The sequence below is a fragment of the Chiloscyllium plagiosum genome, chromosome 17 (assembly GCF_004010195.1).
Source record: "Chiloscyllium plagiosum isolate BGI_BamShark_2017 chromosome 17, ASM401019v2, whole genome shotgun sequence".
NCBI lineage: Eukaryota > Metazoa > Chordata > Chondrichthyes > Orectolobiformes > Hemiscylliidae > Chiloscyllium > Chiloscyllium plagiosum.
Genome location: NC_057726.1, coordinates 29,803,655 through 29,825,023, shown reverse-complemented (window position 1 = coordinate 29,825,023; position 21,369 = coordinate 29,803,655). Strand labels below are relative to the sequence as shown.

The window sequence follows — 21,369 nt, the reverse complement described above, 5'->3', positions numbered from 1 at the left end:
TGATCTTGAAGAGCCCTCCGTTTGTAATAGAGCAGACCAGCCCCCCTCAAGATACTTTATGAAGCCTAGACCCAAATATTTCTTATTTTAAAGGTAGATGTGAAGTGCATCTTCCAGATGTGATCCGACTGGTCAAACTCCTCCACGTTAAGCAAAATACAATTTCTTTAAATACTGTAGTTAGAATACAAACAAAACACAAATGCATTTAGAATAACTTAACTATTGAAAAACTTAACCAAATAATAGGTGCAATACCTATTATTAACTAATGGTGATGATGCTGCCCTTTAACAAAGTTATGTTGTCCTTGGTTTTTGTTTCAAGAGGAGTAATAAAGGCAGAGGTTCCGATATGTCTGGAAATGTCTACTTGAAAAGGCTTTTAAGTTTTTCAAAAAAAAACGCTTGTACAGTGAAAGGTAAGTGGACAGTTCTCCCAGTTCAGGGTTTTTCCCAGTTTAGTTTGGTTCCAGCAGGCAGTTTGAAGTTGCTGGTCAAAGCTCCTGGGAGAAAAGGTTCCCTATTTCAACAGAGGTTTTTTTGGCTGTCTGTCTCTCTGACATCTCTCCTGTAAGAACCTATTTTTGCTTTTTCCCTTTTTTGCCGAGGGGTTGTTTATGGGAATGTTGCTGGAATTTGAAACCGCAGCATTAAGTTACGATAGAGTCGACTGGGTTTTCAAATAGATTTAGTTATTCTAAATTCAGTTCTCTTGGTTCGCGTTTCAATCAGTAGTCTGTAAATAAATTCTGTTTTGTTTAAAACTAAGTGGTTGAGTCTAACTAAGTCAGCTGTATCACTCCTGGAATATCCACATTTGGACCTGTTTAAAACAATGAGAAAAGTTAGGGTCTGTGTTACCTTCTTGAAATATTTTGAGGGGATCTGGCCTGGTCCATAACATAATTGTCCAAAAATGCACCACTTAGCAAAAAGCTAAATTTAGGCACAGATTCTTACATGCAGTTCTCCAGTCCAGGAGGAAACAACAAGAGGATTTGGAGAAAGTAGCAGCTAGGAATCATTCACTGAAGCTCCCAACTTTTCTCGGACCCAAAATGGCTTCTCACTGCTAAAGCTAAATAAAAACAATAAAGTCTGGTCTGTGAAAACTGGCCACTCCCATTCAAGCTGCTTCCATTGTTCCAACATTTTTAAAAAAAAATCTGAAGACCTGCTAAGTTGTTGATTTAGGCAGTCACCAGGTCTGCCTTAACAACCTATCTTCAAAAAACCCCCATGACAAAAAAAACTCTTTAAAGTAACAGTCTCATCACATGTGGGTGCTAGAAATCTGGTAAAATTGTTTGTTATGGGGTTCCAAGTCAGCTGTGTTGGCTAGGCGACTAATATGTAGTTCAGAACAATGCCTATTCCTAGTCTGGGTAAGGAGGCACAGAACTTTCATCTTTGTACTGCCTTAGGAATGGAAGGCAATGGCAAATCACTGACAGTTAAGATCAGGAAACAATGCAAGGGTACTTACGAAGATGACCAAATGTTTAGTCAAGGAATTGACATTTCAGTGCATTAAAAAAGCAGTAGAGAGCAGTGGATTTAGATTAGATTAGATTCCCTACAGTGTGGAAACAGGCCCTTCATCCCAACCAGTCCACACCGACCCTTTGAAGAGTAACCCACCCACACCCATTTCCCTCTGACTGATGCACCTAACACTACGGGCAATTTAGCATGGCCAATTCACCTGACCTGCACATCTTTGTGGACTGTGGGAGGAAAGCGGAGCACCCAGAGGAAACCCACGCAGACACGGGGAGAATGTGCAAACTCCACACAGACAGTTGCTCAAGGCTGGAATCGAGCCTGGGACCCTGGTGCTGTGAGGCAACAGTGCTAACCACTGAGCCATCGTGAAGAATTCGCTTTAGAAAGAATTTTGATATTTAGAAAATAACTCTATCTTGGGTCTTACCAGCTAAAGTACAATGGCAGTTTAATATGGATAATGACTGAGTAGAGCTTGGACTGAATTTGGTGCAAACAACACTGTCTTTGATTACCTGAACTTGGAGAAGTTCGATAAAGAGACCTCCAAGACTTCAGCAAAATGGTCATGTCCAGAAGTAACAAAGACACTGATGAGGATTCAATAGCAGAATAACTGAAATAGATGTGTCAGAAAATGGAAGGGAGCTGGAATTAGGAGTCTTAGTGATTGTATGGATGTATGGTCAGTAGCTAATCTTGATGTGAAATATGAGGTTGTTTCACTCAGCCTCAGTTAGTAAGAAGAGAAATAGAATTCATAGCTGGAGGACAGGTTGTGGCGAGGATCAAAGGCAACAGCTTTAATCTTAGCAATTTGTTGGAAGAAAGTTTCATTCACACTGTACTGGTGATCAAATTAAAATAGAAAATACTTGAAATGAGCAGCAGATTAGAAAAATATATTGGTATAAGACAGATGAGTGTATCCTTTTGTAATGAAGATCATTGTCAATTAGAGTTATGGAAATGTACAGCATGGAAACTGACCCTTTGGTCCAACATGTCCCTGTCTTAGAGTCATAGAGATGTACAGCATGGAAACAGACCCTTTGGTCCAACCTGTCCATCGACCAGATATCCTATATTAATCTAGTCCCATTTGCCTGCACTTGGCCCATATCCCTCTAAAGCCTTCCTACTCCTATACCGGTCCAGATGCCTTTTAAATGTTGTCATTGTACCAGCCTCCACCACTACCTCTGGCAGCTCATTCTATACGTGTACCACGCTTTGCGTGAAAAAGTTGCTTCTTCGGTCCCTTTTAGGATTGAGTGTGAAGTATGTTTGCAGATGTTTCATATTTGCTGTTTCTTAGAGAATTTGGATTCTGTTTTGAGGGGTATGGAGAAATGGACTATTTCAAATATTGTTGGGAGTGTGTTGTTGGAAAAGCACAGCAGGTCAGGCAGCATCCAAGGAGCAGGAGAATCTTCCTGATGAAGGGCTTATGCCCAAAATGTCGATTCTCCTTGGATGCTGCCTGACCTGCTCTGCTTTACCAGCACCACACTCTCGACTCAGATCTCAGTATCTACAGTCCTCACTTTCTCCTATTTCAAGTATTGTGCACGTACTGGGGACAGTTTCTTTAGAAGATATCATTGAAAAGTCTATATGACATTAGAGTTTTTAACAAAGCGTCCGAGATATGTCGTGACAGTAATAACTTTTCAATCGGCAATTAACCCTTGCTGGAACTATTTGAACTGTAACTGGGTGGAAAGTGCTATGAGTTAGTTGGAGGACTTGAAGTCTGTAATGAAGGCTGCAGGTAGTCTTTCCTATTTATGAAAAAATCTACTTGCTAAGTTCAAAAAGAAACCTATTTGCTCTTCTGAAAGGGTGATGTGAAGGAACTTTTTGCTGTTTCATTTTCGGAGTAGGTTGTCTGCCAAGACTCTGGAGGCAACCAGGCATGCTAAGTGATATTGACTATACATGTCAGAACATCTCATCAACAAACATAAGAACATCTTTTGTGATTCCAAGAATGACTATAATGACCAGAAAACTTCTTTTTAGGAAGTGAAACTCCACAGATAGAAATTAGTTTTTATTCTTTCCCTGAAATGTATGTGTCTTTTGACCTTTTTCGAAGAATAAACATTTGCGCTTGCATATTACTGATTACGTACCATCTTCAAATAAGTTTTACTTTGCTAAACTAATTTTAAGTTTATGTTAAAGAATTCTAGTTTTGAATTTTATTTTATAAACCTGACATAAATGTATTTAATTGGCCATCTCAAGAACTAGGAAGTACTGTATTTTTATCATTTGACTTGTGGAATGATGGGACTGGAGGAAGAGTGCACTCCTCCAACCTCTGTCATAACATGTTTATCAGTTATTTTGAAAAGAAAATTCACTTCTGCCTTTAAACATGGTATTTAGGAAATTTCTTCTTGCTTTGTATCGTAGTTTTACATTTAATGGGATATTGAGCATTGTTGAAGCAATTGAGAATGTTAATCATTTATTCTAATTCAACTTGAGTGTCCAAGTACTCCATTTGTCAACAGAAATATACAAGATGTTGTTTGTACTTTTCAGCATCACCAGATGTGAACTGGTGAGATTGGAAAAAGTGGTTAAACTCCTGCTGGAGATGCCTTCGATTTTCTTAAAGCATTCTGTGTATAAACTGTTGTTTGTAGATTTTCTAATCAATTCTATAACTACGTTGTGATAACTAAGTGGCCATGATTATTTATTGAAAGCATTGCTGCATGGATTCATTGGAAGCACTACAAAAATTGGCACATCCTGTTAAAAGAAAATACAGTAAAATGGGTAATTGTATGGCTTCTGAGTTTGGAACAGAGCATGGGAGAAGTCAGCTATATTTCAAATGTAAAAGGTATAAAGATTTGGTTCTGTATAAGAGGCAGTCAGACAATCACATTAACTTTAAAAGCATTGGATGGTGTCCAGCTCTGCAGCTGATGGGCAGAGCTTATTGTTGTGACAGATGTTCTCAGGACCACAATGTTGGGCATGGCATTACATTTAAGTAAGATGTGAATGGGTTGTTTAACAGCCTGAAAATGTAGGCCCACATGAGACTATTTAAGGAGTTCCTGTCTCTGGATAAAGAAGTTTTTGCTTAATTTCTAGTTAGTTTTGAATTGATTGTAATTTGAATTGTGTTTGATATTTTTGACAAATAGTGCTGTTTTCTTGAAATAAGTGTCTTGATAGTATGTGATACACAAACTGAGTTTGTATAAATAGTTGTAGTTTAAGATCACACATCACCAGATTATAGTCCAACAGGTTTATTTGGAGGCACTCCAAAAGCTAGTACTTCCAAATAAACCTGTTGGACTCTAGCTTGATGTTGTGTGGGTTTTAACTTTGTCCACCCCAGTTCAAAATTGGCACCTCCACATCATAAGTAGTTGTATGCATTCATTATTTTTGAATCATAATTATTTGCATGTAAACTCTTCTGCCTTTTAAAAATATTGTCTTATTTTTCTAATCAACCTGTTCAGAGATGTTGTTATGCATGTCTGGAGCAGGTGAAACTTTAATCTCGGCCTCCTGGTCTGGGGATAGGGGCACTGCCACTGTTAAGAGGGCCCCAACGCTTCACAAATTTATATGTCATCCTTGCATAGAGGCCATGTTAATCTTCTGTATCATTGCAAATTTTAGGATCTATGCTACCAAGGTGTCAACCCTGACTAAATGTTTGTATCATTTGTTTCATGTAAATTTGTGTTACTTAATTTCATTGTTTGATATTTGCTCCCTCCACTGGTTGAAGTATAATATGTGCATTCAGTAAAATGTAATTATGTGCAATATGAGTGGTGATGCCCCTGTTCTATTCACTATACAACCATTCTTGTCTGTAAGACATAATCTTACTTTTATGTACTAATTAGTTTTAAAATTATAATTATGTTTCTGCCTGCACAGTATGCAGGTGATCAGAATGTATAGTAATATTGTTTTAAGTGAGGTTTCCCATGAAAGTTGTTAAGTCATTTCAAGTATAGCTAAGTCATTCTTCATTAGCTACATCTGATAAATCTAGAGTTTATGTTTTTCTAAATCCTATAACATGAAAATGCAAAGCTCATGTTTTATGTGAGGCAATCGTAACATTTTGGGTCATCTGTAGATTTGGTACATTCCAAGTATACCTGTGTGTTTTGAAGCTCAGCACTATTTTGGTGTAACTAGGTTGTTAACTATAAGTGTTGGTTTGATATAGTGATGAGGGGAAATGATTGAAAGTTCAAATTGCAGTTTTGTCTATTTTTAGTGGACCAGAGTGATTCTTATGTGTCATTATACCTACTTTTTCTTGTTTAAGTATTTGTATTTGTCAACCATACGTTACCTATATGCTCTATTGAAATGAGACGTCCAGTACGTGTAAATATTTACTCTCCTTTATGGTAATTGCTCAACTTTGTTTAAGAAAGCTTGTAGCCATACACATCTGCTACAGGAGATGCAGCAAAGTGCTTGAATCAGTGTGAATAAATAAGGTGAGAACATTTGTTCACGTGGAATATGTGACAGTACTGCCTTCTCACCCAGGGGGCTGGAAGCTGCACATACTTCACAGTGGGATATTATATAACTGAGTTTCCAGTTTATATTGAAGATTCTTAACAAAGCTCATACTCAATAGGAAAATAATTTGTAATTAAATAAACTGAGTGGAATACGCACATAATAGAACATTCCTGATACATTTTCATATATACTGCACTGAGCAGATTTGCATTTGTGAAGCTGAGCTCCCTAATCTTGACTATTCTGCAATGTGAATGTCTCAAGCTAGGAAAACGACAAAGGCTGAAACTGATGTAATAAGTAAGTTGGAATGTGTGTGTGTGTGTGTGTGTGTGAGAGAGAGAGAGAGAAAACATTCTTCTGTAAATTACATTCACTGACTTCAGGGTTCAAAGGACAGAGAGGGAAAGACAGGATGGAAGCTGGTGGAAAGGTTAACTCTTTGTGGTCTGATTTGACCACAAATCACTTGCTTATCATGGATTGAATGTTTGTGTAGTGTTCCCTGGAGCTTGAGATCTGGAAATGTTACGAATTTATTTGCATTTTGGGAATCTAAGATGATTATAAAAGAAAAAGCCATTTTCTAGGACAATGATACTGGACATGTTAGCTAAATGAGGTTACCTCGTGACCTTTTTCCACACAGATTAGACTAGTCTCTCGTTATGATGTAAGGTTAAAAGGGAAGATTATCTAACCAAAGCAATTGACCACTTGGTCTGGCTTGATCAGGGTTCCCACTTTGATGTACATGTAGCTTAATTAGTCAAGGTACTCAGACCTGTCTTTTGCCATTTTATTGCTGCTTATCTGACTAAGGACATGTGTTTTTGTAATATTAATGCCAGTTTCTGTATAAAGATAGCTTGTTTGCAGCAATAAGGGGAGTAGCTTGAGAGAGCTCTTCGGGGTAGGAGCTGGCGCCATGATTCTGCTAATAGTTTTAAAACCTTAGCTCAAGCCTGGCTTGTAGGTATCTATGTTATAGTATAACATTGATGCCATTGGTAGATAAAGGTAATAATTGAAACTGAACTGTCTGTAAGAGTTTTATTTTCCAGACTACCACAGAGTATGATCTCCAGGATGAACCAAGAGAGGCTCACAGGTCGGGTCCATCAGGGGTTCCCTGAGCCGTCTCGAATACAGACTTAAACAAGCTCAATCCTTGCCAACATGTCAATTCCCCAATATGGTTATAAGTGCCAGACCTGAGGGTTTACAAATACCTTTGCAAGTTTTGTTCATCTATTTTCTAATTTCTGTTTAATTATACAATTCTCCAAGTTTTTGATTTCATAGATATAGAATTGTGTAATCTTTAAATGCCCTTAGTAAAAATGCAAAAAAAAACTTTTTAAAAGGTAAGATAATGAAAATGCATATGGAAATTTAAGTAGGTAGAGACAGTGCAATTGATGAAAATTTAGCGTGATTTAAGCAAAGTGTGTAGCCATGTATGTATGGCTTATTTCTGTAGTGCAAATTTTGTATTGAAATTAGTCGAAAATAAATTATCCTATAATTGCATGTTGCCTTTAATATAGCAATGGAGGAAGAATTGAATCGTTGCTGATTTCTGATGAGAGAATGATCAAACATCTAGTTGAAAGACTAGTTTTTAAGAAAACTTTTGAAATGAGGGATTTCGAGCAGTTGAAGATCAAAATTCTGATAGTTGTTTCAGGCTTGGTTCTAAAGTGATACATCAGCGCTGAAGGAGTTACTAGTATGATATAAGGTTAGAGTGCCTCAAAAGTATTAAGAAATATGAAAGTAAGGATGTTTTCTAAAAGAAAACTCTGGGTTTGAATATCACTAGCAAGAGCCAACCCTCTCAGGTAACTTACCATGCCTGTCGTCCTCTCTGTGGTTTGTCAGTTGGTCCAGTATGCACATTGCTGGTGTGTAATGCCATGATCAATATATGAGAAAACAGGCCAAAATCCTAATTTCCACCACTTGCTTGACTTTACATAATGCATGTATAGTACACATCAACATTAGTGCGAGCAATAGTGATATAGTTTAACAAGCAAATTTTAACTGATATCAGAAAGTGTTTGTGAAACACTAAACTAATGAGGAATCAGGTTAATGTGAAGCCTAACATAAAAGTGAAGTTTTCAAGCATAAAATCAGACACCAATGGAGTTGGTGATTTCATTGAGTTTTCTTTGCACTGGCAGGTGGCATTAGGAATTTGTGTACTTAGTCTTTTGCCCTTCAATGTCGTCTGCTGGTGGGAAAGTTTTTAGGATTGCTGTTAAGGCATAATGGCACTCGTTGTCAAGCTTAATGGTCACATGTCAACCAGCGTAGGTAAGGTGTAGGATATTGGTGAGTTTCGTTTTTATGACGAGCTGACAGCTTCATGGCTATATTTCCTGGATTCTTAAATATAATGCAAGCACAAGAGTAATGACAGGGCTGGGTCTTTTCAGCACCAAACAAGTAGATGGGACGGCGTTGTGGGGCAAGCTATCAATACATTTGAGAGTAGATTAGGAAATCTGCTATCCTCACCTGGTCTTGTCTTCACGTGACTCCAGACCCATAGCAATGTGGTTGACTGTCAACTGCCCTCTGAAGTGGCCTAACAGCACTCAGTTGTATCAATTGCTCCAAAGTCACAACAAAGAGATAAAATAGGGCAGATCACCTGGCATTGACCGAGGCACCAGAACGGCAGTGACAGAAACTGTCAACCCTGCAGAGTCATCCTCGCTAACACCTGGGGGCTAGTGCCAAAATTGCGAGAGCTGTCTCTCGGACTAGTCAAGCAACAGCCTGACATTGTCTCTAAGGAAGATTCCATGAGTAAGACCACTGTCATCATCCCATTAGCAGGACAGAACAAGCAGAGGTGGTGGCACAGTGATATCTAGTCGGGAGGGAGTTGCCCTGGGAGTCTTCCAGACATTGAGTCCAGACCCCATGAGGTCTCATGGCTTCAGGTTAAAGATGGACAAGGAAATCTCCCTACTGATTATTACGTACCACCCTCCACCAATTGATGAATCAATAGTCTTCCATGTTGAATGCCCTTGGAGGAAGTACTGAGGATGACAAAATGTCCTTTAGGTGGGCATTTTAATGTTCTCCACTAAGAGCGGCTCGGCAGCAACACTATTGATCAAGCTGGTCGAGTCTTGAAAGACATAGCTGCTGGACTGGATCTGTGGGAGATGGTGAGGAAAAAGCATTCTTGACCTCATCCTCGCCAATCTGCCGGCTGTAGATGCATTTGCACACAGTATTGGAAAGAGTCACCACCACGTCATCCCTTCAAAGGCAAAGTCCCATCCTCAATTGTATTGTGCGGCACTGTCACTCTGATAAGTGCGATATAGGTGAGCAGATCTAGGAACTGAAGACTGGGCACCCATGAGGCACGGTGTGCCATCAACAGCAGCAGAATTATACCCCAGCACAATCTGCAACCTCATGGCCCAGCACATCCCCGACTCAATCATTACCATCGAGACACGGGATCAACCCTGGTTCAATGGAGAATGCAGGAGGGCATGCTAGGAGCAGCACAAGGCATGCCGATAAATGAGGTCAACTTGGTGAATCTACCAATCAGGACTGTTTGCATGCCAAGCAGCAAGTGATAATTAGACCTGAGTGATTCTACAATCAACGGATCAGATCTAAGCTCTGGAGTCGTGAATGATGGTGGACAATTAAATGACTTGTTGGAAGAAGCAGCTCCACAAATATCCCCATCCTCGGTGATGGAAGAGCCCAACACATTAACGTAAGAGATAAGACTGAAGCATTTGTAACAATCTTCAGCCAGAATTGCAAAGTGGCGATCTATTTCTGCTTCCCCAAGTCCTCCCCAGTATAACAGATACCAGTCTTACACCAATTTGATTCACTGCTTGTGATATCAAGAAATGATTGGCATGGGATACTACAAAATTCTGGTAGAATTATTGAAGATTTGTGCTCCAGAAATGCTACTACTCTGGCCAAGCTATCCCATTTTAGCAGCATGATTCTTCAGTGGTTAACCTTGCTGACTGAAAGCACCAGGAACCTGGGTTTGATTCCAGCATTGGGCAGTTGTCTGTGTTGAGTTTGCGTATGCTTCCCATGTTTGCATAGGTTTCTGAGTCCTCCAGTATCTTCCCACATTCCAGAGGTGTGCAGGTTAGTTGGAATGGCTATGCTAAATTGTTCATTGTGTCAAGGGATGTTTAGATGAAGTGAGTTAGCGATGGAAAATGCAAGGTTACAGGGATTGAAAGTGGATGCTCTTTGAAGGGTCTTGTGCACTCTTTCTGGGCTGAATGATTTGCTTCCACATCATAGGGATTCAATGATTCTAAGTCCCATCCCAGAAGGAAGCCTGGCTTGATGGATCATTTGTTTAACTTGCATTTGACTATCATGATTCGTCACTGAAACATACACATATGGTCTACAGAATTTCCTGAACAATGGAATATGATTTTGTCAAGTGAAAAATAGCAATACACCTCAGACCATTGAACTGACTTTATAACAAACAACAAAATAAACTTTCAACCTGTTTCCCAATGCTAGCAGATGGGAAGCAATGTTATCGTGATAATGTCATTGAACCAGTAATTTAGAAGCCCAAGCTAATGTCTCGAGGGCATGGGTTTGAATTCTACCAAAACAGATAGTGAAATTTATGTTCAGTTTTTAAAAATGGAATAAAATATAGCCTAATTATGCTGACATTGTCAATTTGCTACCTAAATGACAAAGGCACACTTCTTCATCCCCAGTCAACCCTGCCAAGTATCTGGGAACTTGTGCCAAAAATGGGAGAGCTGTTGACCAGATCATATGCAGGCCAAAAACAAAGCTGGGGACAAATTCCCAGTCCTATCCACTTTACGATGTTGTTGTGCCAGTGTTGGACAGGGATGGACGAAGTTGAAAATCACACAACAGGTTATAGTCCAACAGGTTTATTTGAAAGTAAAGCTGACTACCTGATAAAAGGAGCATTCCAAAAGCTTATGCAGAATGACCTCTGTTACCCTAACTTTAATATCCGAATTTCACATTATCTAAACGAGATCTCAAGGTCCTGTAAAAAAGATATATTATCTGAACAATCAGTTATCTGACCAAAATACTCCCTGCCCGTCTCGTTCAGATAATTGAGATTGTTCTGTACCTCCAAATAAATGTGTTGGACTGTAACGTGTTGATTTTTAACTACCTCAATCTTAATCACTGTAGACGTACAATACAAATTGACCAGTTAAAAACACGAGATCTGAGGAGTTGGAGCAGTTTAGAAAACAAAGGGACTGATAAATAATGGAAGAATGAAGTACAAGTGTAAGTTTTCAGGAACATACCAAAAGAAACTTTTACAATTGGTTAGGTAAAGAGAAAAAGATTGCTGAGGACTAATACAAGTCCCTTAGTCGGAAATTTTAAATTATAATGGGCCACAAAGGAATGGCTGACCAAATAAATATGTATTTTGGTTCTGCCTTCACAAGGGAGATTAGCAAATAACATACCAAAAATATTGAGATATGCAGGATTTAGTGAAAGGGAAGTTGTTAGAAAGATGTGGCTGTATACCTTTAAGAAAGTTAAAAGCTAGGAGAACTACCTGACAGCATGAAGTGTTCTGAATAAAATACAGTGTAACATGTGGTCCAGCAGCTAGCGTTGCTGGCTGCCTGGAGACAAAAATTTGAATTAGGCCAATCAGCTTTAATTATACCCCAAAAAAAAACAAACTCCAATCAAGTTTGATTTTAACATATTGATAACATTAAAAGCCAATGTCACAATCTGATGCTTTGGGGGTATAAGACTGGGGAAAATTGAGCAGTTGGGGGAGAACTACTAGAAGGCCAACAGATTTTGGCTGCTAGTCAGAACTGTCTGAGAGGTACCTGTCCAGAGAAGGAGTTTGCACAGGAAAACAGCAACACCGACTCAGAGAGCAAATCTGCCACGAGAAGATTCAACCGCTGGCTGGTTTTGAAATTTGAATTTTTCAGTAAATTGTAATTAGGGTTTTTATCGGGCTAGTATTATAAACGGGAAAGTAAAAGATACGATAGAGGAAGGAGTTGTAAATAGTTGTAAATTAATTATTCTCTGTTATACTTTAAGAAATAAAGCTGTTAATTTTTAATTTAAATAGTTCTTGGCGCCTCCAATTTTCATAGGTTACTGCTTGGGATAAATCTTTTCTGTGTTGCTGGTTTAAATTAAGCAGAAGGGTTTACTCGTGTCGTAACAAAGTACTGAAGGAATTCAGTATGAGTAGGGAAATGTAATTGGGGAAATTGAGATGGAAGGCCCACGTAATGTAGATATATGTGACATTATCCACTTTGGTAAAAAAAACAGGAAAGCAGATTATTATTTTGCTGTAAAATGAAAGAGGAAATGCGCAACAAGACCTGTGTTTTGCTAAAGGTAACTATTGGGGTGCAGCAGATGGTAAAACAGGCAAATATTCTGTTGGCTTTCATAGCAAGGGGATTCAATTACAGGAACAAGGATTTCTTGCTGCAATTATGCAGGGCCTTGGTGAGACCTGGAATATTGCATGCAGGTTTGGTGGTCATATTTGAAGAAAGATGCTTTCGCAAAAGAACAAGTGTAGCAAAGATTTACTATACTGATAACTTGGGATGGCAGAACGAATGTGTGAGGGGAGGTTGAATCGGTTAGGATTATGTTGTCTGGAGTTCAGGAGAATGAGGAAAGATTGCAAAGAGATCTATAAATTTCTTACAAAACTAGTCAGGGTAAATGCAGGAAGGATGTCTCGATGTCCAGGGAGTCCAGATTTGGGGTTTTAAATTAGATTTAGATTAGATTACAGTGTGGAAACAGGCCCTTCGGCCCAACAAGTGCACACCGACCCGCTGAAGCGCAACCCACCTATACCCCTACATTTACCCCTTACCTAACACCTACGGGCAATTTAGCATGGCCAAATCACCTGACCTGCACATCTTTGGATTGTGGGAGGAAACCGGAGCACCCGGAGGAAACCCACGCAGACACAGGGAGAACATGCAAACTTCACACAGTCAGTCGCCTGAGGCGGGAATTGAACCCGGGTCTCTGGCGCTGTGAGGCAACAGTGCTAACCACTGCACCACCGTGCCACCCACAGTCTAAGGATATGTGGTAAATCATTTAGGATTCACATAAAAATTTCTTCATCCAGAGAATGGTGACCCTGTGGAATCCACTACCACAGTTAGGAGTCAAGGCCAAAATATTACATGATTTTTGCTGGTCTGCCCCTAACCCCACTTTTCCCATAGGCCCCATTATTTACATTATGCAAGGTTTCTCTGGAACGCAACTACGGTGTTATAGGAGAGCTACTTGTATGCTTAGCTTGTACATCTGTGTGCCACACTGCAGACCTGAATTGACCAGCATAATACTTCTCTCACACCCAGGATTATCAAGGCAATATAGTCAAATGCAGAATGACATCCAATGTTGAATACTTCTCAAGTTTTGTAAGTGCCAGTTAATTGCATATGTTCAGTGCTGTGCTTACTGTGAGCAGCCGGAGAGATGTGCTATTTGATACAACCCGCCAATTTTGTTCTTCTCAAAATATGCATTCTATACGAACAAATTACTATTTAAACATACCTTTTTAATACAAACACCTAAGAAAACCATTCTGGATCCCATTGCCTGCCGTTGATTTGTTTTCGTCAGTGTGTTGGAGCAGCCTGATTCTGATGGTGACAGTGTAGCAATGGAATGTCACGTGTGCATACTGACCAAAATATCACTGCAAATCTCCACGTGTACCACAAATGACAACTTGAAGTTGCTTTATGGCTAGATTAGCAGCACTTTTCACTGATAAGTATAGGGGCATTTTGTCATTCTTCAAAGACAAGACTGTAAGATAAAACAACTTTGAACAACTGTACTGTCTCATAAACATTGTTATGATTATAGGGAGCTGTGGAAAGGAATGTCTTGTGATTGAATCAGTGAACTGCTGTGCCGAAAAACACCTGATTTAGAATGCATAAATGTTGATCCCAGTCAGCAGCTCAGCAATAATATGGTCTTTTTTAAAAAAGCAGGAAACTTGAAATGTTTTTTTATTATAAGTAAAGTTATTCTTTAGCGGTTATTGTGCTTAGAATTTACAGTTAAAAGTTCAGTGTCAATAAAACCTGTTTGCATGATACTTGTGTTTTCAGCCGTTGCAAGCTAAATCACAATATTTAGTGTTGTCAAGATACAGGTGCAATCGAGGAAAACTGTGGCTGCCGTACATGTCTAGTTTTGAGCACCCCACCCCCATCCCTTATTAAATGTTTGCTATCTTGTTATTACAACCATTTCTTTTTGACATGCAAGCTCATTATTGTGAAATTGAATCAGGAGATGCAATACGTAGAAAGGGAGAACTGGTACTGTAGCATTTTGTTTGGCCACTTTTATGATCTCCATAGAAACTGATAATGTTTCAAAAGAAATTTAATTTCCAAATGATAGCAGAGAGAATGGTGCATCAAGATTTTACATTTTAAAACTTTTGCTACCAAATGACTGAGTAAGTGAAAGTTGTGTTAAGCCAGAGCGTGGAATGTTTGCCTTTACACTTATCACCTGTTACACTCTCCATTGAATTAGTGTTTTAGAAATTAGACTGCAACTGCTTTCAGTTTTCAGTGGGTTTGCATGTCACCAAGTAGTAACTTCAAGTGATCATTTCTAGGCGTTTTCCTTCGCTTTAAAGCATGTTCCAATGATGCTTCTCCCAGACCATGCCAGAACAAGTCACCTTGAATTCATGAAATGTTGCATGATGTATCTCATTGAATAGACCTTTGACCTTATGCAACCGATTTTGGTAGGTTGCAAAGTAAAGCAGCCTTTTCTTTTTGTTGATTATTCAGACCCTCCACTATCTGTGGTATTCATTAATTTGTGGGGAAGCCCGCAAGTTCATGCCAACAACAATACCAGGTTATAGTCCAACAGGTTTCATCTTAGAAATAAATATATAATTGCAGCCTGCTGCCAGTGACACCTTTTCAGGGACTTTGGGAGACTGTGAGTCAAGTCGTTACAACCTCACACCGCTGCCACTGTCTTCAAGTGCAATCAATTTGCACCTTTATCAGTCAAACAATCTAAGTCCTTTCATCTCAACAATCAAATCACCCAGGTTTACTGTCACACGGGTTCAAGAACAGGCTACATAATGCTCTTTGCCTTAAAGTTCAAGCTGCAGTACAAAATATACCAACTTTATAAGCTTCATTGTAACAACTACATCAGTGTAAATCTATTTACATCTTTATGTATTGAGTTCAAGTTAACAACCAATCCAAGTCTTGAAAGGGCCTTAATAATTTTCTTTGCATTCTATATTGTTACAGAAGAAGCTGGAAGAAATGTGTTGTCTAAATTTAAATTCCCCTGTAAGGGAAAAAAAAATCTTTAGATTTATGTAGTAGCTTCATAACCACCTAATAGCTGAAAGCACTTTACAGTGAACAAAGTGCTTTGACGTTTGGTAACTGTTATAATGTAAGAAATGCAGCAGCATGCGTATACGGCAAACTCCCACGATTGGCAATGTGGTAATGAGCAAACAGTCTGTTTTTGTCTTGAAAATATTGTCCAAGGCATTAGCGATAAATTCCCCTTTGAAACAGTGTCATGTGATCTTTTGTATCCACCTGAGTTGGAGCCTAGCTTTAATGTCTCAGCCAGAATATGAGTTGCAACAGTGCTGTGCTCCGTTTGTACAGTACTGCAGTGGCAATTTTGATTTTTGTATTTGAGACCTGTGTGATTTGGATTCTGCACTTGTGACTTACAAGTGACATTGAATAACAGCTGTTGCTCAGTTAGTAGCAGTTATTGTTTCGTGAAAGAGTTCGTGTTTGAAGCAACATTTTCATTAGTTTAAAATAAACGAGAGTACTGTTCTCCCTCATCCCACTCAATACATAATCTAGCAGTTGAGTGGTCTTGTAGCACAGCAGTCATGTCCCTCCCTCTGGACCAGGAAATCCAGGTTCAAGTCCCACCTGCTTCAGAGGTGTGTAATAACATCTTTGAACATGTTGATTAGAAAATATCTATTATCTGGTCGTGAAACGTTTAGTTAGGTGTAACATGCCTAGGAAAGCAATGCATTTTAAAAATCAAGATTGCAATTTCCTCAAAATAGTGGAGTTGTGACTCTGTTGCCAAGTAATGCTGTTGGATCGATTTTTGATTGGGATATTAGGATAAATTCACTCTCTCTCAATGGGTACCATGTTTGAAGATAATCATGGCCAAAGGCCTGGTGCAGTATGATAGTAGTTCTTTTCAACCTATGCATCTTTGAGTCTGTTAGCCTACCCACCTTCCTCTTTTGCCACCTTCCTTAACATCAGTAAGGTCAGTGAAATTGGTAATTATGGATGTTTTTTGCTCACCTGGTTCAGAGATGCAACTACATGCTCTGAAGCAGGTCGGAATTGAACCCACTGTACCACAAAAGCCAAACCTATAAATTATATGTGGAATCATAATCTTCTTAACTGGTGGAGCACATAATCTTCTTAACTGGTGGAGCACCCTTGATGCTCCTGTTTGATAAAGTTATTGTACAATTTGGAAGTCAGTATTGTGCAATTTGAACTGTAGTAATGTCGTTTCAATGTGGCAATACTTGAGTTATCTCAACAGCATCAAATGCAAACAAAATGACAGTTGATTTTTTTTTTACAAATGCATAAACAGTCAACATTCAAATTTTAGCGTAGTAGCAGTGGTCCAGTGTGTTCACCTTGAGCGGTAAAGTCAAAGTAGGAATTGTTTGGGAATACTGTAGGATTTTGAGGCATATCAGCATTTCTGAAGAGCGGACGTGACTTAAAACTGAACAGGTTGAGTCATAGTGTGTTCTACACCAGCTGTGCCCCCTGCAAAAGTTGAGAGACTTATGTTTCCACTCCTGATCTAAAAGTATCATGCCAGAATTAATTTTTAATTAAATTTTGACAGTTTAATCCCTGTCAATTAAAATTAGATGCTGTAACTTACACTTTATTTATTTACAGCAGACAGTTGATGATGATGCAGTGGATGTTTGAATGAGGTGACAGCAGCAGGAAGGAGAAACAATGCCCAAGAGTGGGTTTACTAAAACACCACTATTGGAAGATTACCCACTGAGCATCGATATGGTGGAAAAACAATCAGGGAAGAAGGTAAGAATATAGAATCACCAAAACTGTGAAATGGGTATTTAACCCTTTGGCTTTCCATGACATTTGGTGAAATAAGACCCTAGTTTTACATTATCTAGCAGCTATTGTGCCACATGTGGTTATGATCTTGAATATTTTAAAGGTGAATGAGAGCAAACATGTAATGAATTTTAAAAAAAAGGAATTTCATGGTTTTTGTTATTGTTGAGAAACCGCATTGACAATTACAGTGAAAATGTCAACATTTCTCTTCAAGGGAGCTGAAGGAAGAAACTTCATATCCTTTGAAGTAAGAGTCATCTCATGATGTGGCAGCAAGGTAGTCCAAAATAAAATGAGTGTCCAGTGTAATGGTCCTCATGGAGCAGGCCAGATGTGTTATACGTGTTTCATATCACTCTGACCTTTTTAATTTTCTTGTTTACAACAATTAATTTAATTAATATGGAAGGTTATGTGCATTTGATAAATTTTATTTTTTATTTTCATAAGGCAACAGCCCGTACATCTGAGATGATTTTTAAAAAAGTACTAATTGACAAAAACATGGGAATGAAAATCATTCATTACTTTTTTGAAAACAAACAACTGAATTACAAAATGGCATTGACCAAAGTCTATTAATCAGTGGAAAAAAAAGTGAGCTAATGAAATTGCTCCAAATATTTTTTTTGACTGCTATTTCAATGTCAATAGCTAAGAAATCTGTTCCCAAAGCCTCCATCTTTGATGGTCAGAAGCATGGCAGACAGGAAAGGACATTGGAGTATTTCAATCTGAAATTGAAACCTGTTTAAGGATTTCACAGATTTGTAAAATAAGCCAGGGGTGATGCTGGCAAGTGTTTCTTAGTTGAAAATGGGAGCAAGTGGAATTTGAATATTTCCCCACTTGCCTGGATGAGTGCATCTCCAACAATACTGAAGAAGCTTGACACCATCCAGGACAAAGCAGCCCACTTAATTGACACTGTATCCACATGCATCCACTCCCTTCACTGCCAATGCTCAGTAGCAGTGAGTACTATCCACAAGATGCACTGCAGAAATTCACCAATGATCCTCAGACAGCATCTTCCAAACTCAGTCACTTCCATCTAGAAGGACAAAGGCAGCAGATATATGCGAATACCACACCTTCCAAGTTTCCCTCCAAGCCACGCACCACCCTGACTTGTAAATATTCCTTCACCGTTGCTTGGCCAAAATCCTGGAATTCCCTCCCTAATGGCATTATGGGTCAACCCACAGCAGGTGGACTGCAGTGGTTCAAGAAGGCAGCTCACCACCAGCTTCTCAACTAGGAACGGGCAATAAATGCTGGTCAGCCAGTGATACCCACATCCCACAAAAATGAATAAATGAAAGAAGAGTTAAGCTCTAGAGTGATTAAGGTGCTTAAAGTTTTATGTTGTCTGTTTTTCTGAATGAATGGTTATGCAGGAAAATGATGTTAAAGGGAAAGGAGTGTAGTTCATGGTACATGGTAATGGAATTAAAGCTTCATTTTTCCCCAATATTCAGTTAAAGAAAATTGTGATTACTCCAAGGGTAGATATACAGGTCATGCCAGTGTTTGATTTGGGTAGATATACAGGTCATGCCAGTGTTTGTGATTGGTATACATTTAGAAGTTGACCTTGTGTCTGGTGTAATGAGAGAAACTGTGATGGGAAATCGAACATTAACTGTTGTCAGTGAGTCTTGCCTTTGCATACCTAGGTTTTCATGTTTGTTGCATGCCAAATTGTTGAAAGTGAGGGATAAATGACCTCAGATTCCTGATTGCACAGAGCAATTTATATCTTGACTGATGTGAGATGTAAAAAATAAGCTAAGCACAGAAAAGGAAATATAGATTTCACTACATTAACCCAAATGTTTCACTGTTGAATCAACCAAGCAATGCCAGTGCAAATGAGATTCTCCACTTACAATAGTTTATACTGGCTAATTAACATTTAAATTGGTCGACTCAATGTATTTAAACTTGCTGTAGTGCATTTAGTTTGCATCTGCTGTGTGCTGGTATAATGTCACAACTAATAATCTAGAAGTTGATGCTCATGTTCGGGGACATGGATTTGAATCCCACCGTACCACATAGTCATAAAGTCATTCAGGATGGAAACAGACCCTTTGGTTCAATCATATTCCTAGTAGGGTGGGGGAGTTCAAATCAAGAGGGCATATTTTTAAGCTGAGAGGAGCGAAAGAGATTCGGGGCAACTTTTTTTTAACAAATGAACTGCCAGAGAAAGTGGTGGATGCAGGTCCAGTTACAAAGTTTAAAAGACATTTGAATAAATTCATGAATAGGAAACATTTGGAGGGATATGGGCCAAACGCATGATAGTGCAATTGAATTCAGTAAAATATGGAATTAAAAGTGCTGTTAATTTTTGGGGGGAAATATCCCACCTGTTGCAATAATATGCATTCGAGAAGGAAATCTCTCATCTTTATCTGGTCTGGCTACTGTGTTAGCGAGTCTGTTTGAGAATGTGGCTGAAGAGCTTCAGGGCAGAGGAATCGTCCTGGGGGTGCAGTGAGAGAGGGACTCACTGAAATACTTGTAGAGGGAGGAAGAGAGCTACTTCAAGGAAGGCATCCTTGCAAGAGGATTCGCAGTAGGTTAAAATCAGCTAGGAGAAAGTGAGGGCTGCAGATGCTGGAGATCAGAGTTGAAAAATGTGTCGCTGGAAAAGTGCAGCAGGTCAGGCAGCATCCAAGGAGCAGGAGAATCGACGTTTTGGGAGGCGGCCTGTCTCCCCAATGTAGAGGAGACCACATCGGGTGCAGCGGATGCAGTAAATCATGTGTGTGGAGGTGCAGGTGAATTTGTGACGGATATTGAAGGATCCCTTGGGGCCTTGGAGGGAAGTGAGGGGGGAGGTGTGGGCGCAAGTTTTGCATTTCTTCCAGTTGCAGGGTAAGGTGCCGGGAGTGGAGGTTGGGCTGATGGGGAGTGTGGACCTGACGAGGGAGTCGCGGAGGGAGTGGTCTTTCCGGAACACTGATAGGGGAGGGGAGGGAAATATATCCTTGGTGGTGGGGTCTGTTTGGTGGTGGCGGAAATGACGAAGGATGATCCGATGTATCTGGAGATTGGTGGGGTGGTAGGTGAGGACCAGTGGGGTTCTGTCATGGTGGCGATTGGAGGGGCGGGGTTCAAGGCCGGAGGAGCGGGAAGTGGAGGAGATGCGGTGGAGAGCTTGTCAACCTTTAATCTTCAATATTTAAGGGAGGCGCGGTGGTAGTTTGACACACTGATCTTTGCCTAATTCCGCCCACACGCCTAACCCCGCCCCCACTCCCAGCTCTAGCCCCACACCAGGTCCTAGCTCCCAGACCTGCTGTATTTTCACCATCCCTCCAGACCTCCCCCTCTCTGAGGATGAAAGATCAGTCCTCAGCAGAGGCCTCACCTCCATCCCCCTACGCTCCCGGATTAATCTTAAAGATTGAAGATTAAAGGTTGACAATGCTCTCCACCGCATCGCCTCCACTTCCTGCTCCTCCGGCCTTGAACTCCGCCCCTCCAATCGCCACCAGGACAGAACCCCACTGGTTCTCACCTACCAACCCACCAATCTCCAGAAACATCGTATCATCCTTCGTCATTTCCGCCACCACCAAACAGACCCCACCACCAAGGATATATTTCCCTCCCCTCCCCTATCAGTGTTCCGGAAAGACCACTCCCTCCGCGACTCCCTCGTCAGGTCCAACCTCCACTCCCAACACCTTCCCCTGCGACCGCAAGAAATGCAAAACTTGCGCCCTCACTTCCCTCCAAGGCCCCAAGGAATCCTTCCATATCCGTCACAAATTCACCTGCACCTCCACACGAGTTCAATATGCGGCGAGACATCGAACAATTCTTCCACCGCCTTTGCCTCCGCGCCTACTTCTCCAACCAGGATTCTTGCCCACCCTCTGACGACCCGTTCTCCTGCCTCCAACACACTCCATCCACCTGGACACCCCGTGCTGGCCTCTTACCTGCCCTCGATTTCTTCATAGCCAACTGCCGCCGCGACATTGACCGCCTCAACCTGTCCACCCCTCTCACCCACTCCCACCTCTCGC

General features: G+C 40.1%; 1 protein-coding gene, 1 long non-coding RNA gene and 1 other non-coding gene across 6 annotated transcripts in view; 1 reads left to right on the top strand and 2 right to left on the bottom strand.

Annotated features, from left to right (window-relative positions):
* Nucleotides 1-13,785, bottom strand: part of LOC122558332 — a 46,829-nt gene extending 33,044 nt beyond the window's left edge. The window contains exon 1 of the long non-coding RNA XR_006314101.1: nucleotides 13,692-13,785. This is a non-coding gene — a long non-coding RNA (uncharacterized LOC122558332). The remainder of the gene's footprint in view (nucleotides 1-13,691) is intronic.
* ankrd11 (ankyrin repeat domain 11) overlaps nucleotides 1-21,369 on the top strand; it is a 164,582-nt gene that overhangs the window by 34,936 nt on the left and 108,277 nt on the right. For 3 of the 4 annotated variants that reach the window (XM_043706780.1, XM_043706781.1, XM_043706783.1), the window contains exon 2: nucleotides 17,129-17,278. In XM_043706780.1, the coding sequence (XP_043562715.1) occupies nucleotides 17,192-17,278 (87 nt within the window). In that variant the 5' untranslated portion in view covers nucleotides 17,129-17,191. The remainder of the gene's footprint in view (nucleotides 1-17,128; nucleotides 17,279-21,369) is intronic. The other variant, XM_043706782.1, reaches the window with a different exon arrangement.
* Nucleotides 5,090-5,191, bottom strand: LOC122558752. The gene has a single exon (XR_006314240.1). It is a non-coding gene; the product is annotated as a U6 spliceosomal RNA (small nuclear RNA).